The 27,720-nt window shown below is 41.7% G+C and overlaps 1 protein-coding gene across 1 annotated transcript in view; it reads left to right on the top strand.

The window, feature by feature from the left end:
• The window catches only part of RAB40B (RAB40B, member RAS oncogene family), a 30,153-nt gene extending 5,774 nt beyond the window's left edge, over window positions 1-24,379 (top strand). The window contains exons 2-6 of the mRNA XM_063292573.1: window positions 18,127-18,187; window positions 19,611-19,671; window positions 20,017-20,094; window positions 22,310-22,532; window positions 23,307-24,379. Of these exons, the coding sequence (XP_063148643.1) occupies window positions 18,127-18,187; window positions 19,611-19,671; window positions 20,017-20,094; window positions 22,310-22,532; window positions 23,307-23,578 (695 nt within the window). The 3' untranslated portion in view covers window positions 23,579-24,379. The remainder of the gene's footprint in view (window positions 1-18,126; window positions 18,188-19,610; window positions 19,672-20,016; window positions 20,095-22,309; window positions 22,533-23,306) is intronic.
• Window positions 24,380-27,720: the final 3,341 nt, after the last annotated feature.

Here is a 27,720-nt window from a genome sequence, read left to right as displayed (position 1 = left end):
TTTCAATGGCAGTGTTGAGAACTTCAGTTGACAGTGTATCTGATGCTCCTGGTTATGTTCCCTAAGGTATAATATGGGAAAATAAAATACCAATCTAGTACCCCACAAAGGATTCTGCAAACTGTGATAACAGTTCTCAAGAAGGCATAGCAATAGCTACCAGCCTGGATGAATTTAAAAGGTAACTAGATAAATTCTGGAGGATAAGGCTACTGGTGCTTCTGAATTATAATAGCCATAGAGTATTTTCAGTAGCTGAACAGTCTGCTTTATAATCCAATTGTTAGGAATGTGGTTATTAGAACATCCTATTTCTGGGCTTCCTTTAAGTATCTCCTTAGCCATGGTGGAACAGCATACTGGACTAGATCAGCATTTCCATCTTCTATGTTCTTTTGTTCTTACATTCCAGGAAAATAGATCGTGCAAGCAAACCTTTAATTTTGCTGTTATTTTAATTTTCTTTCAAAGGGAAACTTTTCATTTGTTTTGAGCTTGGGGATAAAATGCTTACTGTATTATTAAAGAGTGAACTGAGTATTTAATGTTTTCTGTTTAAGGGAAAGGTATTATTTTATATAATTCACCACTCCCTACTGCCTGCCTGAGGCCTTGAATATATGGGACAATGGTAAAGGCAGGATGGAGATGCTTAGGAAAGATGGCACTTCAAGAATTGCACTTCCCTTTTGTAGCATGAGGACAGCAAATATATACATCAAGGGTGGACAACCTGTAACTCAGAGGTTTTGAACTTCAGACCCATAGTCCCTGAACAGCATGGCAAGCAATCAAGGGAATTGTAGTTCAGAATATCTGGAAGACATAACTTACCTACCTGATTTATACCTAGTACATTAGATAATACCAAGATGAGATCTGGTTCACAACAGCTCAGTCCAAACACCATATCAGTAGTGTTTTAGAGGATCAGAAATGTGCCATAAGATGAATTTGTTGTATTTTTAATAGGGCACACTGTGTATTAAGTTAATTAAAATCAAATACTGTTTATTTTATGATACTTCAATTTAATTCTATTTTTACAATCATCCGTCATTCTTTCTTTACTGATGAATATATCTAATAAAATTTTAAGAAAGAGATCGGGAATAGCAGCAAAATAACTTCTGCTTGTGGCACACAAATAATACTGTATGGTAGGCACTGGAAGGAAGTTGCAGAATTATATCATGAATGGCAAAGTACAGATGGGCTTGCATTACAAAGGCCCTTGGTATGAAGACTGAGAGGGAGGAAGTAATCAAACACCATTTAAATTAAGGCTTTGCAATGCTTAGTATGGAAAAACTACTTGTCACTTAGATATTTGATTGCTTTCTTAACAATGACTTGCTTTTAAACCTGTGTAAGATATGTAATAATCTTTGACCGTTATCAGGATTTGTAGCTACAGTGCGTTGTCATCAAATGTTAGACTGCTTTACCAGGTTTTTCAGGTTTAACTTCTAAGTAATATGGAAGAGTTAAGGGAAATTAATTTTTCATAGTAAGCATGTTCCTCCCTTTATATGCAGTGAGATCACATGGATATTTTATAATTACACTGGTTGTGCAATTCTGTACATGTCTACTCAAAAATAGAGTTTGAATTTTGATCCCACATGGTATTTTTCAGAGACTAAAGTATTATACATTCCATAAAGCAATGAGAGCTAAATAAATGGCTGAACTAAAAAAAAATAGAAGCATAATGTTAAATCATAGGAGAGATGAGGAAAGAACTAAACAGATCTAACAGCATCGCAAAGCAAATACAATAGTGTTGACAACTTACAATAATTCCAAGAAGCTTTTCATGGCAAGAATTTGTAATTGAAAAACTCCCATTTTAGGAGTAGAAGCAGGGACTCTGATGATAATTTGGTGTGGGGCGAGCTGGGAGAAAACTGCCTTTCACTTACATTTTGATCAGAAATGAACCAAGAAAGCAATACCGATGGAACTGTGTCAGTTTTATGCAGGACCAAGATGTAATAATGCCTGCAGAACGTTATAACAGATAAAGTTTCCAGAATACTTTTCAGAATCTAATGTAAGTATTAATGTAGGGGACTTCCCCCCCCCTACATTAACAGGATATAGGAGTGCAGCTTTTTAAAAAATCTGCATGCATTTAAGAATTATTTCAAAAGGACATTCACTGCTATGTCCTATTATCATTTCCCAGCTTGAACTTGAGGGCATCATAAAGCAATTTGAGATGCATTTTTATATCAGAATAATATCCACATTAGGGGGCTAAGGAAAGTGTATGGCGGTAATCTCTTTGGTCTCACAACTACCCTGTAAGAAGAATGGGTTAGCTGAGAAATAATGATTGATTGACCCAAAATCATTTAGAAGAGTCATGGATTGGTAGCATTTCAATCCAAGCCAGCTTTGTTCACATCCACTTCTATTGCAAGACGTGGTTGTGTGAAGGCAAATGTAATGTGCCCCTAAAGAGACTTTTTATATATTGCCCTTACCCCAAGAATGGAGGGAACCCAGGCTATTCGTATAATGATATTTAAGTGTCTTATTAAACATCAGTATATTTTATATTAACTATGTTATTTCAGGAAATATAGAAATTAAATGATTAGGAGTGAATTTTTTTCAGTGAATACCTCCCTTCATTTAATTGCAGATACTTCTAGGCAGAAGTGTGTGCCAAAAGGCTTCTGTGCAGGTTTGTTGGAGAAACCTCCAGTAATTGTGTTTGTTGCCAACTGCCAACTCTTTGTGACCGGATGGACCTCATTTTGCTAGGATTATCTTTCAGTAACTATTTCCTTGAGTTCTTGTAAAAGCTTATATTTATTTCTTTAGTGATAGTATTGAATCGCCTTGTTTTCTGATGGCCTGAAGATTGCTTTTGATTTTTCTAAGCATCAGAGTCTCATGTCCATAATATCTAAACTTTAGCTTTCTTATTAGTACTTAAATTTCCCCCCAAATTTTACCAAATTACAATTTTAAACATGGTATAAGAGGGCAGTTGTTGAATATACTGTGGAAACCAATCGTATTAACTGTATTTAATTTTAATTAAATGTAAATGTAAACAAAATGAAAGTAAATTGTTCTCTCCATGCTTATTACTGTCTAGAACACAACTCACAGCATGCCATTCATAGGTCAAGTTCAGCTCAGAAAAGTTGCGCACGTTTCTATTTTTCTGTTTAACCTAGTGGTCTCATTGTCAATTCTAACTGGATGGTATACAACAAAGTATAAAATCAACAACATACTGTATAAACAAAAACAAAACAATACAGTACCACAGAAGTCAAATTAAATGACTCCTCCTAAGTCAAAGGCACACTTGAATTTGATGGTTTTTAAAGCTTTGCGAAGTGCAGAAATAGCCAGGTCAAGTATACATCCAGGGGCTATTATAGAGAAGGCCTGCCTCCTGGATCACACCTCATGTATCTCTTGTGAAAGTGAGACAATCAGTAGGCTGTCCCTCAATGTTCAGATGGACAAATAGAATGGCAAACTTGTTCCTGATATATTTCTATATATTACTACATGTCAGGGTTTCTCAACCAGGGTTCCATGAGAGGTTATGATTTATTTTAAAAAAATGTCAAATTCGGGCTACTTCACATTAAAGAGGTAAGTTTCATTCTTTATTTTTAGTTTAAGATCACTGTTAACACATATATACAGGCCTACACATGAAACAAATATAATAATCTTGTAACTTCTGGCCTATATTTGAGCCTGAACGTGCAGGGGTTCCCCGAGGCCTGAAAAAATACTTCAAGGGTTCTTTCAGGGTCAAAAGGTTGAGAAAGGCTGCTATATTTTATTCTGCTACTTATGCTTCCTCCTAGCTGCAGCCACATGATCCCAGGAATATATGAATTTAATTTAAGAAGATACTAACAGATGCAGTATGCTTGCCCATGAGCTCACTGAAATCACCTTTTCTCTCTGCATAGCACTAGATTTCCTTGTCATATTCTATGTGTAACTGAACCTAAGAGCTTGTGTAACAGAGCATGTTGTACAATAAAGCCGCAGCTTCTTGATGAAATCTGTAAGGCAGTTCATTTATGGCAAAAAACCAATATTCAGTCAATGACAATAGCCAAATCTACAGTTATGCAGTAATTTTATGACAGAGTAGGATTTTAACAATGCTTTCATTCCATGGCAGTTCCTGGTATTTCTCAGTACTTGGAAGTTTAGAAACATTGAAATACAGCCTAATCTTAAGGGTGACTTGAAAGTAAGTCCTAATACTGTAAATTGAATCAGAGTAAATGGCCAATGGATTGCAGTCTTAACAGGTCTCTTTTACCATACGTCAGGACTGGGCAATTTGCAGTCTGTAGGTGGCAAATATGCATGCAGACCCATTTTTACAATCCCACAGCGGGCATAACCGATATTTAGCAGCACAATAGCCATTTTTGGCAATCTGAATTTTTTGGTCTCTTGTCACATTTGTGTACCCGCTGAACGTATTTTTTAAAAAGTGAAAAACATAGGCCCTGCATCCTGCCCACTGCAGCCTAAAAGCTAAAAGTAATAACAACAAAATTAAGTGCAGCCTGTAGCACAAAATGTTGCCCCATCTGCATCTTAATTAATAGATATCAATATGGCCATTCTCCATGAATCTGGTAGTTCTTTTATAAAATCTGATTATGTTGGTTAACCATACTTCTAATAGAACTATGTTTTAATAGTTAATTGTGCTCAGTGAGAACAATGTGTTTTTTTAAAATATAACAGTATGTTAATTGTACTGGGTACTTTCTATTTCAGGAGTGCAAAAGTTGTTTTCACAGTAATTAAGATAGAATACCCTAATATTATTTCCTTCCTTTGTTAATTTCTCAGAATCATGGTGAGCAGTTCTGTATCAGTGTTGCAGAGAGAGAGAGAGAACATTTAAAAGGGAACTTTTTTATTTGAACAATAATAATGAATTGTTTGAAGCATGCTCTACAAATCAGCTAATTTAGGTTGCAATTCTGTTGTTCTTGGTGGGAGTGACTTACCTAGAAATATCTTAACACATCCTGTTTGGCAGTAGGTGCTTACATGCCAGCCTATGAACTATTTAATGCTAGACTTGGTATTTAAAAAGAGAATACAGTAGAATTTATCACATTATATAAAGACAATAATCCTGGATCATAGGGCAGTTGGTTTGCCTGTGATTATAGCTAATATGATTTTCATGAAAGATTCTGTACAGGATTCTGTGAGAGATTACCAGCCATTTACAAAGGATGATTATGTGTAAATATGAAGTTCAAAACTGATGAGCTATTTCTCAATTTAAAAATGTGATACTGATAGCAAGGCACAGGCATGAGCATGCTATTTTAAATGAAAAATTATTCTGCTAGTTACAGCATGACTCAAACATTTACTTGCTCCTCATCTGTTATTACAAACTATTACAGATGCAACTTGTCTCAAGCGTGGTATAATTGGTGAATGTGGCAGAATTCTGCAATGTGAGCAATTCATCATACATAAATTTAATCATGGCTAACACTTTATTTGTCTAGAGAAGAGAATAAAACAGAATTTAAGCTATGAAGTCTATGCACAGTATTTAAAGTAAATTATGCAAAATTAAGTCTGCTTTAAATATTTCAATTATTTTCATTTATTTTACTAGGCATGCATGCCACTCCAATTGTTGACCAACTTTGAGCAGTTATAAATAATGACATTTATGGCACTGAAAATCTCAGTGGTTGGTTTCAGTTCTGCATCTTGATCTCATCAGCTATCTCTTTTTTAAAATTCTCATCCATGTATCTATACATACATAATTATAAAGATACATACCCACCCACACATGAGAAACTGTAAAGTCCAATACTTCTCTAGTGTTACAGAATCCTCATTTGGGAAACAATAATCCCAAGTAAAACTTATTTTATCAAAGTAAGTTTGAAGGAAAAATTAATTATTATTTTAGGGAAACAAACAAAAGGCTAGGCAAATACTTTAAAGGAAGAAAGTTGCACATATAAGGGGCAAGAAGAATGAAAGAAGATTACAAGTTTAATAAAAATCTTAATGCATTATGAATAGAGATAAAGCAGCAAGAAAAAGGAGAAAGAGGAAAAAGAGGCCAAGGATGCAAATCTGACATTCCTCCTTAGAAGTAAATCTATCTAAATTCGGTAGGACCAGATTCTGAGTAGACATAAACAAAATACCACTGCAAAGGACGGAGGAGGTCTGAACTAAATACGATACATTACTGAAATGCAGTATAGGGAAATAGAAATTATTAACCAACGAATAAAAATATCTGAAGAGCTGGGAAGGGAAGAAATGTTCGGAAGTTGAGAGATAAGGACCAGTGAACAAAATATTACAGAAATCAATTAAAATTAGTTGCATATTTATTTTTTCATAAATCTCATTTAATAAAGTAAATGGAAGACAAGGGTTAGTTCCCAAAATTAGTTTTGAAGCTTTTTAAAACAAAAACCAAAACCACAATGTGTTAATTTTTCAGTGTCCCTAAGATCAATTATTTTGAATTATTACAGTCTTTTGTCTCTCCTGCAGGCAGTTGCTACTTTCTGTTTATACACAAGGAACTCTGAGAATGGACCTCTTTAATTGTCAATCATTCAAGGTGGGCCAGGTCAAGAAAGAGATGCTGTAGGGATTCCAGGAATGCTCTTGTTTTGTTGTAGGGTATATTAACAGACTCTTGAAAACCTGTTGAAAACCTTTATTGCCCCCCAAAAGTCAAGATGGGACTCTTCTCTTTCTCATGCTTTCTACTTTTCCAGAGCTGAGCAACCGTTTCCCCTCTGCCACCACCTTCCTCTACATCACTCCCCCCCCCCCGAATTGTTCCTCCTCCCAGTTGCAAAGACTGGCTGAGTAAGTTGTCAATAGCAATGGACAGAGCATTCCTCCCCCCTCCCTTGTCAGTAGGTGGCCTCAGAAGCTTGCCCAGTTCATCTAGGAGAAATCAGGTGGAAAAGATCTAGATGGCTCTGAAACATTGGTATAGAATCACAAAGATGATAGTAGGAAAAATACATGTTAAGCCCAGGAAACAGTGAAAGCTTGAGAAGGAAGTTCAGAGAGACTCCTCCCTAATTCACTAGAGTATAAGAAGGAGGGAGGGGAAAGTTCAGTCAGACTTTCAAGATTCCATTACTATAGCCTACATCAGTAGTTCCAGTCAGACTTGTGCAGTCTGTTTCCTGTTTGGCGTACCCTGAAGGGCTGATGGTTCCTGCTCCTCTTTGCTTCATGGTAACTGCAACTGGAGGATCCACCAAGGTAGGAAGCACCACTTTTTCATCCTGAGTCTCACTGTCTGTTGTTAGTGGTGGTAGGTCACGGGGTCAGGACTTGTGAGACATTGCAGATGGAACTGATGTGTAAAGTTTGATGCGTAGATATTGGCTGCCCTCTCCCAGAACTGCTCTGATTCAGGGTAGCCCTTCCAACAAATCAAATATTCCAAGCATCCTCTCCTGCATTTAGAGTCCAGAATACTTTTCACTTGGTATTCCTCTTTGTTGCCTACCAAAATGGTGGTGGGGAGGGGTGGGGGAAACAGCTGAAGAATACAAGGGAGAGGGCTGCTTCTCCCAAACTGAGAGTGACCCATGAAATATTGAGTGGATCTTTAGTGACACAAGCAGTTGTAGATGGAAGGCCACTGGGTTAACGTATAACTGGGAAGAAGCCAATAAATCCAGTTTCTTAGATGGTCAGGGGGAAGGCCTGGGGAATTCAGTGGAAAGTCGTTCCAAATTCCCCACTGTAGTCTTGGCACCCCCTTGTCTATGTGTATCTGTGGCACATTTGTATTCAGCCGTGGCCAAACCTAACTGATCTTTTAAGAGGGGTTGAGATTCCTGTCTTCTGGAAAAAGTCAGAGGTGCAAAGAACAGTTGAGGCCAAAGTTCTGGAGGTAAGATGCAGGGGTGCTAGCCACAGACTGCTAAGAAGGGAGACGTGCCAATAGAGGAATGTATTGAGTAGCTATAGGCAAATTCTGCAAAAGGCAACAGTTCGATCTAATTGCCCTGCTGATAAGAGACAGAGCACCTCTATTATTGCTCTAGGAATTGATACTTTTTTTTCCCCACTTACCCACTAGAGGCCAGATGATGAGACTATGGTAAATTAATCTGAATGTCCAATAACTGGCTTTTGAAAACTTAGATATAAATTGAGAGCCGTGATCTGTGATCACATGACTGATTAAGCCTAAAAATGTGGTCTAGAAAGAGTTGTACAGTTTCTTGAGCTGTTAGAAGGTCCTTGTAAGGAATAAGATGAGTCATCTTTGTAAAAATAAATCTATCATAAAAAATGATTGCCTAACTCTTTACAGGTGGAAAATCAGTAATAAAATCCATGGAGACCATGTCTCGTGGTCCAGAAAGAGGGGAGCAGCTGAAGTAAATCGGATGGTTTAGCAGGGATAGCCTTGGGCCAACGGCAGACACGACAGGATGACACATGATGCAGGGAGTAAGAAAAAGTCAGGGAAGATAGAATAATTTTTTTTAAAGACAGGAAGCCTTATATGTACTTTTTGCTGAAAGAAGAAATGACTGAACTGATTATGGATTTGGGGATTAAATGTAGTTAAAGAGGGAGGGGAAAGAATAGCAACCAGTGTGATGCACTGTGAGGAATCCGCTCTGAAGCGCCGACTCCAGGATCATCCCTGGTTCAGTCATCGCCAGCTGCTTCTCTCGCAAAAAAAAATTTTCTGGTAGAGGCTGGCGAGGTTCGTTCTTGAAGGACTCTCAGCTTTATGTGAGGAATGCCTAAGACTAAATAAAAGACTCAGACTCTAAAGCAAGTTTAAGTTCTGGCTTTTATTCAGAATAGAATGCACACCAGTAGAAAGCTGAGAGTGAGGGAAGCGCACCAAAAGTTGAATTAAATAGTCTCGCGCCAACCAGCGCTCCACCCCCACACTCCCCGGGTGTGCCCCACGAGTTCTCCGGAGTGACAGGCCATCCATAGGTGAGAGGTCCAGCCCCATTCGCCTCGGGCATTGCCCCATTTATCCTTTTGCAGAGTGATGGTCCATTACCGGGCGATTAGGCTTCGGAATTCCTCGAAAGCGCCCGGACGCGCCTTTCCAAAATTCGCCCTGATCATTTCCTTGATACTGGTGTTAATGGTTGATTACCGGGCGATGAGAGCTTGTAGATTTCCCAAACCCATTATCTTCTTTGTCTTTGTTTATTGCCCGTCCCTCTCCAGTCATTGACAAGCCTCTGCGCTTTGTCATGCAAGCCATTGCGATGTCGCAAACATCGCAACCGCAATCATGACATACCACCCCTCTAAAGAAAATCAAGCCGAGGGCTTGGAGGGATATGCCATATGGAAGTTGCGGATTAGCTCGGGGGCCTGAATGTCGTGGGCAGCGACCCACTCAGGGTGGGGGAAGTGTTTCCAGCGCACTAAGTATTGGAGGGAGCTACGAAGCTTGCGGGAGTCGAGAACCTCCTTGACTTCAAAGTGCTGCTGTCCGTCGATCATGATGGGTGGGGGGGTGCATGGATGCCACCGGGCGGGGTCACTGGCCGGCTTGAGTAAGTTGCAGTGGAACACAGGGTGCAGCCGCTTGAAATTATGAGGTAGATCCAAACGCACTGTGACCGGGTTCACAATTTGTGTAACCTGAAAGGGGCCAATAAATTTGGGGGGCAGTTTCTTGGACGGCTGCGGTGACTTGATAAATTTAGTGGAGAGGTAAACCATGTCCCCTACTCAAAAAGGCGGCTGTTGGCGCCTGTGCCTGTCAGCCTGAAGTTTCTATGCGGTCTGTGCCTCCTTGAGAGCGTCCTTAATGACTGGCCAGGAGTCTGCGAGTTTAGGACCCCAATCACAGGCCGCCACTGCTGGAGACGGGGGCTGTGGAAGCTCGGGAATGGGGACGAAGTCCCGACCCAACACCACCCCGAAGGGGGTTTGTCCCGTGCTTTGATGCACAGCGTTGTTGTATGTAACCTCCGCGAAAGGGAGCAAATCCACCCAGTCGTCCTGGTGGTAGTTGATGTATGAGCGGAGGAATTGTTCCAGGGTGGCATTGAGGATCTCAGTAGATCCGTCTGTCTGGGGATGCCAGGAGGTTGACAATGCTTGCTCGGTGCCGATTAATTTCAAAAAAGCCCGCCAAAACCGTGAGGTAAATTGTGTGCCCCTATCGGTCACCAAGCGAGAGGGGCAGCCATGAAGGCGGTACACGTGCACCAAAAAGAGCTTCGCCAGCTGTTGTGCCGACGGGATAGAGGCACAGGGGACAAAATGAGCTTGTTTGGAAAAGTAGTCTTTGACTACCCAAATGACTGTTTTCTTCTGACGTGGCGGTAAGTCCACAATGAAATCCATAGAGATTTCGTCCCAAGGGCATGAAGGGTTAGCCACGGGCTGCAGCAGCCCCTGGGGTTTACTGGACGGTCGTTTAGACATTGCGCAGACAGGGCAGGATGCCACATACGTTTTGACATCCTTCCTCAGCGAGGGCCACCAAAATTGGCATTGGGTCAAGTGGAGGGATTTGAGGAATCCGAAATGACCAGCCTGTTTGCTGTCATGGGACCGGCTGAGGATAGTTGACCATTGTGAGTCAGGGACGTATAAACGACCCTCCACCCAGGCGAGGTCTTGTTCCATGGAGACCTTGTCAAGGTTAGCAAGGAGCCAGGGATCAGATTTTAAGGCGAGTGCAAAATCTGCTCACAACCCACCCGGCATCTGCGGTTGCCAGCGGCCCGGGGCGGGCTGTGCCGCAGTTGTTCGCAAGGGGGGGAGGGCTGTTCCCAAGTACGGCTCCGGGTAACAGCGACCAAACCCAATTGAGATTCAGAGAACACAGTCCCTACAATGTCGGAGGCAGATTCCGCGTCCTGGGGCAGTCGGGAAAGTGCATCTGCCAAAAAGTTGTTCTTCCCTGGGATAAACTTCAGCTGAAAGTTAAAACGGCTGAAAAATTGAGCCCAGCGAATCTGCTTAGGGCTGAGGCGCCTGGGTGTGCGAAGTGCCTCAAGGTTGCGGTGGTCTGTCCAGACCTCAAAAGGGCAAGTCGCCCCTTCTAACAGGTGACGCCAAGCCTCCAGTGCCACTTTTACTGCAAATGCCTCTTTTTCCCAGACATGCCAGTGCCTTTCCATCTCGGAAAATTTCCGGGAGAGATAGGCACAGGGCTTCAAGAATCCGGCAGGATCCTTTTGCAATAGGATAGCCCCAATGGAAAAATCAGAGGCATCAGCCTGCACGACAAAAGGCCGTTCTGGGTTGTGATGGGATAGAATTGGCTCCGCTGTAAAGAGAGCTTTCAACCAGTCGAAAGCAGCCTGACAGGCGGGAGTCCAATTGAGCACGGCCCCTGGGTTTTTTACCTTGTGCGTCTCCCCGACGCCTTTGGTCCGCAACAAGTCAGTCAAGGGCAGGGCAATTTCTGCGAACCCTTTTGCGAAGGATCTGTAGAAATTTGCGAATCCCAGGAAACTTTGGAGTTGGCACCGGGTGCGTGGGCGCTCCCAGCTCAAAACAGCCTGGACCTTAGCGGGATCCATTTCGATGCCCTTATCTGAAATCCTGTAGCCTAAGTAATCCAGGCGCGACTTGTGGAATTTGCACTTGGAGAGCTTAGCATAAAGTTTAGCGTGCCGGAGCTTGGTGAGAACCTGTCTTACCAATCTTTTGTGTTCTTTCTCAGTTTTGGAGTATATCAGGACATCGTCCATATAAACCAGTACCCCTTTAAACAAATGGTCATGCAGAACCTCATTAATTAGTTGCATGAAAACCCCCGGGGCCCCCGCAAGACCAAACGGCAGTACCTTATACTGGAAGGAGCCCAAGGGACAGTTAAAAGCTGTTTTCCATTCGTCCCCCTCCCTGATGTGAATGCGATAATATGCCTTGCGGAGGTCAAGTTTGGAAAAGACCTTTCCAGTCGACAAGTGTGCCAGCATGTCTTTCACAAGGGGGAGGGGGTACTTGTTTGACAAGGAAGCTGAATTTAACCCGCGATAGTCTGTACACAGTTTTAGGGTACCATCCTTCTTTTCGCGGAACAGAACGGGCGCTCCAACCGGCGAGTTTGCCGGTTGGATGAAGCCCCGTGTGAGGTTTTTATCGAGGAAGTCCCGCAATGCCGCCAACTCCTTCGGTGTCATCGGGTAAATCTTTGGCTTAGGCAACAGGACATGAGGGAGTAGTTCGATGGCACAGTCCGTCTTGCGATGGGGGGGTAACTGGTCCGCCTCCTCCTCCCCGAAGACGTCCTTGAAGTCTGCATATTGTTCCGGCAACCCCTCCATGGGTGAAGCGTGAACCTGAGGGTCAACAATCCCTGCCCTCCCTACCATCAAAGTGAGGGGTTTCCCCTTGTCAGGTGCTTGGTAGAACCCATCCTCAAATGTTATCATACGGGTTCTCCAGTTAATGTAGGGATTCTGGCGAGTTAGCCAGGGGATTCCCAGAACCACTATAGGCTTGCCCACCAGGGTGACCACGAATTCTACGGTTTCCCTGTGTGTGCCCATTTGTAGGGTAACGTTCCCTGTACCCTGGGTGGCCGGCCCACCCCCTGCCGTGGAACCATCAAGTTGCTGGAAGAGCAGCAGCTTCGGGAGCGGGAAAAAGGGTAACTTTAGTGCAGCGACTAGGTTGGGGTGGATCAGGCATCTGGAACACCCGGAGTCCACCCAAGCCCCGACTTCGATGGTCTTGGAGCAGTAGCTCAGTTCAATTGTTACGGCCAGGATGGGACAGTCTGCACTCACCCTGGTGTCATCGCGCCCATTCTCCACCACCTGTTCAGCGGTGCTGTTTAGGACAGGTGGAAGGCGTTTTCCGCCGGCTGCTTCAGGGCGGCCGACCCGTCCTCCGCGAGGTAGACGTCCTCTTTTTCGTCCTGGGTTGCTAGTGCCGCTGTCAGCCGTCAGGGGGGGTTAGGCGGTTTCTGTGGAGCCTTCTGCGTCAGTCTAGATGGGCGATCCATCGTCCTAGCCTTGTGGCATTTCGCCGCTCGGTGACCCGCCTTCCCGCACCTGATGTCCACGGGCAAAGCGACGTTGTCTTTCAGCGTCCCATGTTGGGCCTGACTGTGGCGCTGGTCCTTTCCTGCTGGGAGGAAGCCTGTCCCTCTTAGCCGCCAGCATGAAGGTGCGCTGGGCATGTTCAGCCTTCCCGGCAAGGCAGATCCAGTCATGTAGTGAATCTGGATCGTCTCGGTACAGCACCCATTGTAACACCTCTTGATTGAGGCCATCTTTAAACATGTCAATCAGGGTGGCCTTCGACCATTCAGGGATCTTCCCTGCTAAGACCTTAAATTCTAGGGCGTAATCCGTGACTGATTTCTGTCCCTGGTTAAGTTCTTTCAGTGCGCTTTTAGCCCTCTCCTTCACCAAGGGGTCTTCAAAGTACCGCTTCAAGGCAGCCAGGAAGGTGTGGAAGGTAGCTAGGGCTGGGGCTCCGGACTCTGACATTTGAACGTACCAGTCCGCGGCTCTGCCCTTCACTTTAGTGGCAATAGCCGAGATTTTAGCCCCTTCCGACGTGAAACAATGTCCGTATAGTTGGATGTAGTTTGTCATGTTTGTTAAGAAGAATGACAGGTTCGTGGGGTCGCCATCAAATTTGACTGGAAAGTCTTTAGCGATCCCACCAACTGGAGAAACCCCCACGTGCGTGTGAGTAGGGGTGGCCCCCACTGGAATAAAACCACGGGGCCCTGAGAGTAAGTCCCGTGTCTGGCCCCTTCCTCTCGGGGTCGGCGATAGGGTGGGTGGGATGCCGAGACCCCTCCCTGCGCCCTGCGCGGCCGTACTCTTCATGAGTTCACTCACCACAGTTGACAGGGATTGCAGCAGGTGCTCTAATGATAGCACCCTGGATTCCAGAGCCCTGATCCTGTCTGGTGTGATGGGATCATCCATCCTCGGTGCTGCCGGTTGTGGTCCGATCAGCGGTCTTGCGAATTCCCTTTCAGGCGTCTGGGGGTATTGAAGTCTCCAGGTGGTGTGGGTTGTCCCCGGCCGGGGGTCCGCGACGACGTCCCACCTGAAGTGTTGTTGACTCACACCTCCCTCTTCCATCGGGGCCCTCCACTCCGTGCTGGGGCTCCAGGCTCCCAACTGGGGTGCGGTGTGGGTAGGGGTGGGGCTCGTGTCCCATCTCGGGAGCGCCGATTCCAGAAGCTGTCTGGTCGCCTCCCCCCCTCGTGTTGAGTCCTTCGCGTCTCTGCTCTGAAGCGCCGACTCCAGGATCATCCCTGGTTCAGTCATCACCAGCTGCTTCTCTCGCAAAAAAAAATTTTCTGGTAGAGGCTGGCGAGGTTCGTTCTTGAAGGACTCTCAGCTTTATGTGAGGAATGCCTAAGACTAAATAAAAGACTCAGACTCTAAAGCAAGTTTAAGTTCTGGCTTTTATTCAGAATAGAATGCACACCAGTAGAAAGCTGAGAGTGAGGGAAGCGCACCAAAAGTTGAATTAAATAGTCTCGCGCCAACCAGCGCTCCACCCCCACACTCCCCGGGTGTGCCCCACGAGTTCTCCGGAGTGACAGGCCATCCATAGGTGAGAGGTCGTCCAGCCCCATTCGCCTCGGGCATTGCCCCGTTTATCCTTTTGCGGAGTGATGGTCCATTACCGGGTGATTAGGCTTCGGAATTCCTCGAAAGCGCCCGGACGCGCCTTTCCGAAACTCGCCCTGATCATTTCCTTGATACTGGTGTTAATGGTTGATTACCGGGCGATGAGAGCTTGTAGATTTCCCAAACCCATTATCTTCTTTGTCTTTGTTTATTGCCCGTCCCTCTCCAGTCATTGACAAGCCTCTGCGCTTTGTCATGCGAGCCGTTACGATGTCGCAAACATTGCAACGGCAATCATGACATGCACCTGCTAAAAAAAGGCAAACGCTATATTGGGTTGCATTAACAGAAGCATAGAGTCCAGATCATGGGAAATGATGATCCCATTTGGAGTATTGGGTCCAATTCTGGATACTACAAAAGGGTATCCAATCAAAGGGACAGTGTCAAATCGGAGCAAGTAACCCTCTGGGTAGGTTACTAGGATCGTGAAAGGTCTAGAAAAGGTTAAAGAAACTGGGTATGTTTAGGTTAGAGAAGATATGACCAAAGGGAGATGTGGCAATAATCTTCAAATATTTGAAGAACAGTTGCACAGAAGAGGAAGTAGACTTAAACTTTCTGTTGCCCCAAAGGGGAGAACCAGTGGGTTAAGACTACAAGGAAGGAGATTCAGGCTAGACATCAGGAAAACTTTGCGACTGTACGAGCTGTCAGCCAGTGGAACATGCTGCTGCATGACATAAAGAGTTCTTCACAAGATGCCTTCAGAGGCTGGACAGTCATCTGTCAGAAATACCATACCCAGCTGGCTGGGGAATTCTGGGAGTTGAAGTCCACACAGCTTAGAGTTGCCAAAGTTGAGGACCCCTGCTATAGTGGATCCTGGTCTGAACAGGGGATTGGATTGTTGTTGTTTATTCATTCAGTCGCTTCCGACTCTTGGTGACTTCATAGACCAGCCCACGCCAGAGCTTCCTGTCGGTTGTCGCCACCTGCAGCTCCCCCAGGGACGAGTCCATCATCTCTAGAATATCATCTATCCATCTTGCCCTTGGTCGGCCCCTCTTCCTTTTGCCTTCCACTTTCCCTAGCATCAGCATCTACTCCAGGGTGTCCTGTCTTCTCATTATGTGGCCAAAGTATTTCAGTTTTGCCTTTAATATCATTCCCTCAAGTGAGCAGTCTGGCTTTATTCCTGGAGTATGGACTGGTTTGATCTTCTTGCAGTCCAAGGCACTCTCAGAATTTTCCTCCAACACCACAGTTCAAAAGCATCTATTTTCCTTCGCTCAGCCTTCCCTTTGGTCCAGCTCTCGCAGCCATATGTCACTACGGGAAATACCATTCCTTTAACTATGCGGACCTTTGTTGTCAGTGTGATGTCTCTGCTCCTAACTATTTTATTGAGATTTGTCATTGCTCTCCTCCCAAGAATTAAACGTCTTCTGATTTCCTGACTGCAGTCATCATCTGCAGTAATCTTTGCATCTAGAAATACAAAGTCTTTCACTGCTTCTACGTTTTCTCCCTCTATTTGCCAGTTGTCAATCAAGCTGGTTGCCATAATCTTGGATTTTTTTTTTGAGGTTTAGCTGCAAGCCAGCTTTTGCACTTTCTTCTTTCACCTTCATCATAAGGCTCCTCAGTTCCTCTTTGCTTTCAGCCATCAAAGTGGTATCATCTGCATATCTGAGATTGTTAATGTTTCTTCCAGCAATTTTAACTCCAGCCTTGGACTCCTCAAGCCCAGCTTGTCGCATGATGTGTTCTGCATACAAGTTGAATAGGTAGGGTGAGAGTATACAGCCCTGCCGTACTCCTTTCCCAATCTTAAACCAGTCCGTTGTTCCGTGGTCTGTTCTTACTGTTGCCACTTGGTCATTATACAGATTCCTCAGGAGGCAGACAAGATGACTTGGTATCCCCATATCACTAAGAACTTGCCACAATTTGTTAACAGTCCACACAGTCAAAGGCTTTAGAATAGGGATTGGATTAGATTATCCTCCCTTCTGAGTGTGTGTTTCCCTATTTTACCAAACTGCTCTGATAATAAGTTGTTTATTTGTAGTTATTGACATAGTTAATATTTATTTCTAAGATGTTTTTTTAATATGTAGGATATTGATGTATTCATATGATCATAACCTAACTGAAACAGGTTCATGAAAGATTAAATCTACATTAATGCATGAAATTTATTACATTGGACAGAGGCTGAAAATTAACATATATTCTAAACATATTTGGAACAACAAAGTGCTACTTCGTTCATCGAGTTCAGTTTAAATCTCAAGTGATGTCACACTATGCTGTATTTTTAAGGTGTTTATAGAAATACTCTGCTATTTCAGGTTGCATTTGCTCATCTCCTTTATCCCCAAGAAACCATCCATTCCTTTGAGTAGGTCTGAGTCTGACCAACTGAATGTGTCTACATGTGTACTTGGATACTAAAAACAACTCTGTGGGCAGAAGTCTTAGAATTCCTGATTTGCACAGGACTCATATGACTCAGAGGAGCCAGCTCTTTCTGTAAACATAAATATTTGTTCAGGTTCAAGGAGGCTGAGGGTATAGGCCAAGGGAGCAGAAAGAAGTATTTTAGTGCTGTACTACTTCTTAAACACAGTCTGAAATATTGACAAAGGAGAGTTTATACTGATTACATACAAATATTTTAATTTACACTGATTACATACAAATATTTTACATAAATAAATAACATGGTATGGGGGAGGGGAAATGCTGCAAAGCTTTTAGTTCACCCCCACTCCATTGCAGCATAAGCAAAACAAAAACATGGAATATTGGGGGGGGGTGTTGTGGACACAGCCAGCATCAGCTTTCATCAAATCCCAGCATATCCGCTAATGTCTCTGGCACCTCTGTGCAGTGTGTTAATGTAATATAAATTAGATTATAGAAATTAGCCCCTTCCATTGGCACCACTAATACATATTAAGAGCTATAATTAAATGCATCTTGTTTGAAGCAAGCTTAAATGTAAGAGAGCAAACACTTTAATATGTTGTATTTCCAAAGATCCTGGAGTTTTTCTTTGTTCTTACAGAGATTTTGTGCTTGCTTGGAGAGATACGTTTTCAAAACATGGGAAAAAGAAGAATGAACAAGACATAGGGTTTATCATACAGAAGTACCAGAATTGGGGGAGTGGGGGCTAAAGATAATTACCTAAACCACTATAATATATTATATAATGTGAAAAATGGCTTGGTATTACCATTGCCTTTATTTAATGTGGTGCAAGGTTAATATAAACAATGTAGAAAACTGGATATAGCTTTTTGTGATCTCTGGTGTTTTAACTTTGAAATGTTCTTATTGAGCCCTGAAAATGTTGGACTTTCTTTGCTAATCCTCATCTATAGCATAGAACTGGATTTTTTAATTTAAAAATCTGATATCACTATACAGTGTTCATAATAACAATTTTCCTGCAGCATTTGCTCTTTTTTAAAAAATTACTATGTCAACATAATGCCTCACTCTTTTTCTTCAGGTATCGATTACAAGACAACAACAATACTTCTGGATGGCCGCCGAATAAAGCTGCAGCTTTGGTAACTGCACTTTGTTGGGATTAAGTTCTGTATTTTGAAAACAGTTCATACAGAAAATAATTTTGCTTGGGGTATAAGATCACATTAGTTATGTAAAAACTCACTAGGTGGCTTTCACCCTAACAAAAATTAGGTATTGGCTACATCTAGAATCTGATAGGATGTATTAATACGGTGGGATTATGCTGAACCCTTAGTTAATGATAGAGTATTTTGGCCAGACTGAACTGTGGCAACAAAAGGAGGGCACCCTTATCCTAGCTAAATATTATTATAAATCGGATCAAATTATTTAAATTATTTAAATAAACTTAATTTATTAAAGTCTAAATTTAATCACAGATACTACTTATCATTTGTTTCCAGTATTTCCTAAACCAGCGTATGTGTTTATTGGGGCTTTATGCTTAGCATTAGACAGACAGAGGACAGCATCATCCAGATGGCTGTGTTCAAGCGCTACTCACCAGTCTTTCATCCAGCAGAGAAGCAGGCCAGCGTAAATTGTGCTGCCCTTACCGATCTCCATTCTACCCCAGCAAGGAGGCTGGCAAATGGGGCTGACCTTAATGAATTAATGTAGGCTATGTTAAGGAAAGTGATGGTGGATTTCCCTGGCTTTGATTCCCATTCCACCAAGCATCAGAGGAAAAACAGCCACCAATCAATCCCTTTAATGTGTAGTGGTTGGATGACTGATTAGAATGATGGGTTTAGTCGCCTGTCAGTTGCCTCATTAATAGATGGCAGGCATGAGGTAAAGCAGTGGGGAGCTTTCACAGTGTTCCTGTTGGAACACTGCACTAGTGACCTGTTGGATGGGCTTCCTCTGAAGATAAGCCTAGTGTAGCTGACAGGTCACAGTCCTGGAAGGGGACATGGACGAAAGTGAGAGGGAGTGATTGTCAGTAAGTGAGCTGTCCTGAACTAGTGCTGTACAGACATACACACAGAGTAGTCTATAATGTATGCAGTGATCTGTATTCAAGTACCTTGTTGTTTTCTGTTTTGGCAAATTGTTGAATATTAATAATTTATTTTTATTTATCTATTTTATTTTCTATCCCACCTTTATTATTTTTATAAATAACTCAAGGCAGAGAACATACCTAATACTCTTTCCTCCTCCTATTTTCCCCACAACAACAACCCTGTGAGGTGGGCTGGGCTGAGAGAGAGTGACTGGCCCAAGGTCACCCAGCCGGCTTTTCATGCCTAAGGCAGGACTAGAACTCTCGGTCTCCTGGTTTCTAGCCCGTTGCCTTAACCGCTAGTATAAATGTAAAATGATATATGAAGATAAAGGCAAATTTGAGAAAAGTCATTAATATGCATTTGTTAATCAGACAACTTGTATGCTTATAATGCTTCACTCATAGAATGAAAATGACTGTATTTTAATAGTGTGCTGTATCACCTTCAGGGACACATCTGGACAAGGCAGATTCTGTACTATATTTCGTTCCTATTCCAGAGGTGCTCAGGTAAGCACACATTCTGGTCTCTGAACTATATCACATGGCAGAGAGAAATGATAAGAGCGTTGACAGGGGCAGCAAAACGTTGAGGAAGACAAACATATTTATTTTATTTATTATTCACATTTCTATCACCACCCATCTCCCCCTAAAAGGAGGAGGATATTGTCCTACTTATTTAAAATTTCTCCACATTTGTGCTGAATATAGATAACATTTCACAGAAATGTTCAGATTTGTTCTACACTATTTCTTCTAATTACATACAAATACCATTACATGAGATTGTACAATGCATATTTAAACTTTCCTATATGTCAGACTAATTTTAAATGGACTTTATTCACCCAGGGTGTGATACTGGTATATGATATAACAAATCGCTGGTCATTTGATGGCATTGATCGATGGATAAAGGAGATAGATGAGGTAAGACTCACAATGAATATTGTATGCACAGATTTACCTGAAAGGAAAAGAGTTCTGAATTTAGGATAGCACTCCCACAATGAAGTTTATACCAAAGAAAATTTGTTTCCTTCATTACTATATTCCCAACAAATTTAAGATGACTCTCCTGTTTGAGATAACCTCAAGATATTTTGATAAAGAGTGGAAAGATTAGAAGTAGGAGTCGCTTAAACCACAATATACTTCCATATAAGTATGGCATGGAACGTGCTTGAAGAAATGTGTGTGCACGGATGTTTCTTTTCTACTATCATTGTCATGAGTACGGATGGTGAGCAGGACGGGGCCCCTATCCAGGGGGGAAAATGCATGTGTAGTTTAGAGAATTTGAGCTGTTATTCAAAGAAACCCAGAACAGACCCGCCTTGACTTTTGGGGTTTATCTGTCTGGGTTTTCCCACGCTTCTTCAGTTTGGTAGGATTTTCTGTCTATAATAGTAAATAAAACACTACAGACTTTCTCCTCATCTTGGCGTGGTCTTTGCTTAGTCAGGACAATCATCATTTTATCTTTGTGGTATCTTTTGATAAAATTACTGTAGATAGAAAATAGATTTGTATTCACATGTTTTGAATTACATCATTGACAATCTGCTGTGACATTATGTGTGAGGTATATGCAAGTTAATGATACTGGGCATTAAAAAATATAAAAAACTATGCACATAAAACAGCAGCCGGGGTAAAAAGAGATCCATCTATAACAGTTAGTATACCCAATACACAAGGTTGACCCCCAAGCCTGGTGAAAGAACCAGGTCTTTAAGGCTTTATGGAAGGCCAACAGGGTTGGGACTCATCTGATCTCCAGGGGGACAATGTTCCAAAGGGTGGGCATCGTGACAGAAAAAGCTCTCCTCTTGGGCCCCGCCAGATGACACTCCTTAATAGGCAAAACCCGGAGCATGCCTCCTCTGCCAGATCTAATGGGATGAGTAGACATGCTTGGGGAGAGGCAATCCCTCAAATAACCATTATTTTAATAATCTTTAATGCCATAATGCACATAGATCACTTTTATGACTATTGCCCAATTTTAAACTTTTCTTACATTGGAACTAACACTTGGGGAACAATTGCAAATATTACTTGTTCAAGTCAGCCTGATTTCTTTGGTGATTTTGAAACTGAGATTCCAGCTTTTACCACTCTGTGTTCATACATCTACTTAGCCGTGGTTGATTTAATCACTGTTTCTTAGAATAACATATGCTAAGCCATAAATTATAGTTTCTGAATCATAATGGCTTCTTTGGTTTTGTTTTAAAACACTGTAAACTTAGTCATTGTGGTCTGTAAGTGGTTTATGGTTTAGTTGCTTTTGCAAACTTGGGCAATTGTGGCTTATTCACAAATCATGTCTTTATATTTTATTGTACTTGGTTGTATGGATAGAAACTACTACCTAAATCACTACAGGTGGACAAGAATAAAAACTTAGTAAGAAGAAAACTAAGAATGCTTAGGACAGTACTACAGTTCCTAAAAAAGCATCCCAGGACTGTAAGATGAAGCAGAATTCTCTTTTTACTTCTAGAAATGGTCTGCCCTCAAAGACTTTTCCATACAGTGACATGATGGTCAAGCATTTTCATAAACCTTAAGTTTTTCCTTTTTCTTCAAAACTTCTGCTGGTTTATACCTTCTTTGTCCTTTCTCTCATCAATGTTTCAAAAACAGTAGTGCCAGACTTCCTTCCATGAAAGTAGAAGACTAAAATGAGGCACTCCTAGAGTATGTGATAATTAGATCTGGATTCTAAATGCTCCTATTTCTTCAACATTCTGGGAATAGGAAGTGATAATTCCTCTACCTGTTCTCTCTTGTGCAGCCCATTTCATTTTTCTACTCTTGATTATAGCCTGGCACATGTATTACATTAAGCCATGCTTTATTTTATCATGGTTTGATGAATAAATCACAAATTGGCCAGATACATATAACACACTAAGCCATAAACTGTGGTTTAAAACCAAATAGCTGAGTTCATACAATCTTTAAGATAATCTTAAATGACCACCTTACAATTTTATATGCTAGTGAACCCAGTCCATGTAGACAGCTTATGTTTTCAGTGTGTTATGCAAAGCCAGAAAATTGAGATAACCTAAATAAATGATATGAACATAGCCATTTTGAGGAAGATGAACATTGTGCTGCTTCCCTTTCTCAGCATGCTCCTGGTGTACCCAAAATCCTGGTTGGCAATCGCCTACATCTAGCCTTCAAACGGCAAGTGTCTACTGAGCAGGCACAGGCTTATGCTGAAAGATTAGGCATGACCTTCTTCGAAGTAAGTCCACTGTGTAATTTCAACATCACAGAGTCCTTTACAGAACTTGCAAGAATAGTGTTAATGAGACACGGAATGGACCGGCTGTGGAGGCCAAACAAGGGTAAGGAACAGAAACATACTCAGTTCTTTCCTACATATGCTAGTTATATATTTAGTCAGGATGAAAGATTTTACAACAAATATTCTGTGATGTGCTTTTGATTTAATGTGCTAGCCAGCACCTGATAAATTCTTCTGGTTTTAAGATGAATAACCAGGAACTACCCTATGCATTCCCAGCTAAGGTCTGTATACAGCAGTTCCTGGTAATCCTGTTGAGTTCATCATGCCAGTACTTTTGCAGAAGCACCACCAGGAAAGCCTCCAACTCTCTCATGCCTCATCCTACTCCTTGACGGTAAAAGGCAGACCAAAGGCAAAGCCAACAGGAGCCTCAGCAAACTAGGCTCAGCTTCACTTAAACCCCACTCTCTCCTTCAAGGACAAAGAAAGGAAAAGGCAAGGAAGATGTGGAGCTCTTCCTGCAGAACTCCTACCAATTTCACTGCCAGTCCACCTTAAGAAAGGATGTGGTATAGGTAAAACAAGAGGTAAACCAGGTTTTCAGAAATGAGGTCCTACCACTCTTATCATTTTAGCCTGTGGGAGTATTTCTCAAGGCCTCTGGTCCAAAAAGCCAGCAAGGCTATCTGTATCAATGAGGTCAAACCATAGTAATGGGAAGAATTGGTGCAGGATTTGGGTGGGACTTCAAGAGCAGTGAAATGAATAAAGGCAGAGCTATTAAAACTTACATAAAGTCCTAACTGTGTACTGCTACCATATGTCTGTTCAGGTCTTTTTAATGTCTAATCTTGCTTGTTGTATGTTTCAGTCCTGAGTCTGCAAGATCTTTGTTGCCGTGCCATAGTTTCCTGCACTCCTGTGCACCTGGTTGACAAACTTCCACTCCCTGTTGCCTTAAGAAGCCATCTCAAGTCATTCTCCATGGCCAATGGCCTGAATGCTAGAATGATGCATGGTCGTTCTTACTCTCTCACCGCCAGCAACAATAACAAAAGGAACAGCCTGAAAAAAGCCAAAATCATCCGTCCACTTCAGAGCCCTCCAAAGCCTTGTACCAGAAATAGTTGTAAAATCTCCTAAACTTATCTTTGGAAATCTTTGCCCAGCATTGTTAATGCAAAGACTAATTAAGCACCCAAAACTGTTGTATGTATTGCTTTGCAGGAACAGAACAAAAGAAAAAATATTTTAGATCAGTTGTTTTTAATAATGCTGCTTCCAGATATATGATGCACTCTGCAAACAGAGGAATGTGAAACTTTAATGTTGGATTTTATATATATCAATTTTTTGATGTGCATGAAATCTTCGTGTATTTTATAAAGGGAATAATTTATCACAATACTGAGCTTTTGTGTCACTGAATCTCAGAAGTGACTAATTTTTAATTCTTAATATGAAGAATATTAAAAATTCTTCAATTACTACATCTTATTTGCAATTAGAATGAAAGTCAATCTGTAGATTCACCCAGAGTTTTTAACAACAATGTATTGTATACATTGTAAAAGATATAAGTAGTGAAATGATTCTAGTATTGTTTCAGTAGAGCATCTGATTCTGGTTTTGTACAGTTTACTGAGTGATTCTGAAGCACGACTTTGAGCTACTAATGTAATATGCACAAGATTTTGTCTCATCCATGTATAAAACATTTGATAAAAGTTTTTTGCTATGTTTCAGAATTAAATTGTGGATTATATGCTTATTTTTCTGGTAAATCTACATTTTTGTATTAGATATTCTAGTGATCGTTATATAGTGAAAAAGCCAAAGACATCGAGACATATTTGCTATAGCGTAAGAAAAATGTGATTTGAAAAGCTGCTTTATCAGGAAAGGACACTATTATTTAAAAATAAAAATAAATCCTGCAAAGTATGTGTGTGTTTTTCCAACTGAAATATTTCATCCTCCTTTCCCAGCTTTTGAATGCTTCCTCAAACTTCTATTACTCTGACAAGGTAGATGATGTTTATTATAATGTGTTTGCAATAAAGGGCAGTTTCCTTCCAATTTAACTCAAGTGATCAAAAAGACTTGAAATAAATGGCCTGAATTATGCGATAAGGTCAATTTATTGATGTTTTTAAAGTAATGGTACTTTCAGTCAGGCCGCTCGTACAGCTATCAGTGAACAAGTACTATGCAACTATTATGTTTTCCTTCTGTAATAAATTTTATGGCAAGTGAAAAGAGAATAGTGCTAAGCAAATGTGACTTACAAATGACTTACTTAAAAATGGAATACGTTGGAATAGTTTTCAGTGGTTTAGAAATTTATGGAAGGAAATTGAGTGATCTTACTGGAGGTAGAGGGTTCTTCCTGTTGGATTTTTTATTTTAAATGGATTATTTGTTTTGTTTTAAATGGATTTGTTTTCCATTTGCTTTGCTTTTCTGTTTGATTTCATTTGAATTCTAATCATTTATAATACTGTACCTTAGCTGCAGTTGCTACTGTTGCTTAGTTTATAATATCTTTACTGGGGAGAGGTTTCTGAAATCCATATGTGCTATATAACAGTCCTTTGTTGTCACTACCATTTTTTACAAACACAGTGAAGACCTACATGACAGACCAGTAGCAACTGGCATTCTTGTTCTTGTAGACCAAAATTATCTAGTTATTATATTAAATTTAGCATTGTACCTGTTTTGAATCCCCCCAAGTCCTGCTGTGCTGCCTTGTGGTGGTGGTGGTGGTGGGAATAATCCACAGAGGGATGAGTGAAGAATACTGGGAGTGTACAGGTAGTCCTCGAGTTACAACCCTTGTTCAGCAACCATTCAAAATTACAGTGGCACTGAACGAGGGGGACTTACAGTCTGTGAACTTGCAGTCAGCACAGTGTCTCCACGGTCACATGATAGCAATCCAGGCGCTCGTTTGCCCGGCTTGCAATTTCAACATTGCAGCAAGCTGTGGTCACATGATCATCATTTACAACTTTCCCTGCCAGCTTCCCACAAGCAAAGTCAACAGGGAAGCCAGCAGGGAAGATCGCAAGTTGCTCCTGTCAGTCACTCCCGCTGCTTTTCCTCCCGAGGAGCCCAGCTTATGGAGTACGAGATCCGCTCTCGTACTCTGTAGCACCTCCCCACCTGCCCGCACTCCATGGCGGCCCCTGCTGACCCACCCATGATCCATGGTGCCTGCCTGCAGCCCCCGCTAGCCCGCTTGCATTCAGAAGCTCTCACCCGCAGTCCCTGCTGGCCCGCCCACACTCTGAAGTGCCCATGCGCAGCACCCCTGGCCCGCCCACACTCTGTAGGCCTGCCCATGACACACACACCCCGCGCTCCTTGCCTAGACCTCTTCCTGCTTAATGACCTTCATGATCCTGGGGCATACGACGGCAGCCGGGATTACTGTCACTAAAGGATGTAGTCACATAACATCACGCTTTACGACCACATTGCTTAGTGATGGAAATTCCAATCCCAATTGCCAACCTAACCTGAGGACTACCTGTATGCCAAGAATACATATTCCCAGTAGTGTCACCTGAGGTGTGAAGGTCATCCCAGCTACCCAGCTAAACCAAGTATGCACTTATATTGGGCAGCAGCGATACAGGAAGATGCTGGAGGCAGATGATCACTTTAGTAACAAAGGCATCAATTCATATTGTGTGGGAGAAGGCAATGGTAAACCACTTGTATGTTTTACCAAGAAAACTACATGGATAGACAGTATGAAGTGGTTGACATAGTGCCAGATTATGGCCACTCAGGTCAGATAGCATTCAGCATGCTACTGAGGAACAGCTGAAGATCTTTGGGAGTACTAATTTATGATGTGGCTGGATTAAAGCCTTTGGGACATCTAATTGCTGATGTTGCCATTCAGGAAAAGAAAATACAAAGCTGCAAAGATAGAATTACAGTGGGAAGATGAAACGCAAGAAGTATGACATGGGAAAATTCAGCATAGTGAAAGATGAATTGACTACACATTGACATCTTAGGCATCAATTAATTTACATGGGCTGAAATTGGACACTTTCATTCAGAAGATCATGAAAAACTCAGGACATAAAAAACAATGGTGTTGCTTTCATAGGATATAGCAAGAACAGTACTTGGCTATTGCAATCAATGCAATCAGTGACTGAATAATACCAATTAGCTTCATGAACATCCCTTTAAAATGATGGCTTACCCAAGTTTATGCTGCAACCACTAATGCAGAAGAAGAGGAAGTAGATGAGTTTTATGTTCAAGTTCAAATGGACATGCAACAAGACATGCTGCTTGTGGTTGGAGACTGGAATGCCAACCTTGGAAATACTAAGTAGGAAAGAGTAATTGGACCACATGGCCTAGGAAACTGAAATGAAGCAGGAGAACAACTTATCAATTTATGTCAATCCAATGATTCCTTCACTGCTAACACTATATTCCAACAACCAAAATGACACCTATATACATGGGTATCACCAGATGGCAGTACACAGACATCAAGCTGATATTATTTGTACAAGGAGATAGAAGAACTCAGTTATAAGAGCAAGCACATGGCCAAGGGCTGACTGTGGATAAATCATGAACTGCTCATATGCAAGTTCTAAATTAAGCTGAGAGGAAGAAGAAAGCCAAGCAGTTTCCACAATACTGAGCATATATTCACCATTTTCAAGGAGATCATCGGGAACTGCTTTTAAGTTTTTAAGTTTTAACCTGGAAAAGCTGCTGTCTTTTAGTATCAACTATCAACAGTAAAGGAATCAACAGTCAAGAAATGTTTATTTATTTATTTGCTAAATTTTGCCACCGCCCATCTCCCCCCAAAGGGGGGACTCTGGGAGGTTTACAACAAAATAAAAACATTAAAATACCGTAACTAAATATAAATCCAAATATAATATTGGATATAAATACAGTATAAGATCCAGATGACTATAGTCTATGCTACAGACTAGCACTTGGTAGAGTAGAATTAAAGGCCTTTGAAAAGATATTAAGATGCCAGTAAATGTATACCTACAATGATAAAAACTGAGGCATTGTGTTCCACACTCTATGGAAGTTGGACTTTAAAGAAGCAGGATAGAAAGAGTATTGATGCCTTTGAACTTTGCTACTGGAGAAGACTTTTGAGAATTTCATGAAGAGTCAAGAAAACAAAACAAATGGGCCATAGAACAAATCAATTCAGAATTTGAGGCACAGATGACAAAGTTCAAATTATCAGGTTTGCATATATTATGAGACTTAGC

This window comes from Candoia aspera, chromosome 2 (assembly GCF_035149785.1).
Source record: "Candoia aspera isolate rCanAsp1 chromosome 2, rCanAsp1.hap2, whole genome shotgun sequence".
NCBI lineage: Eukaryota > Metazoa > Chordata > Lepidosauria > Squamata > Boidae > Candoia > Candoia aspera.
Note: the sequence above shows the minus strand (reverse complement) of the source record. Positions and strands in the feature narration are given on the sequence as shown.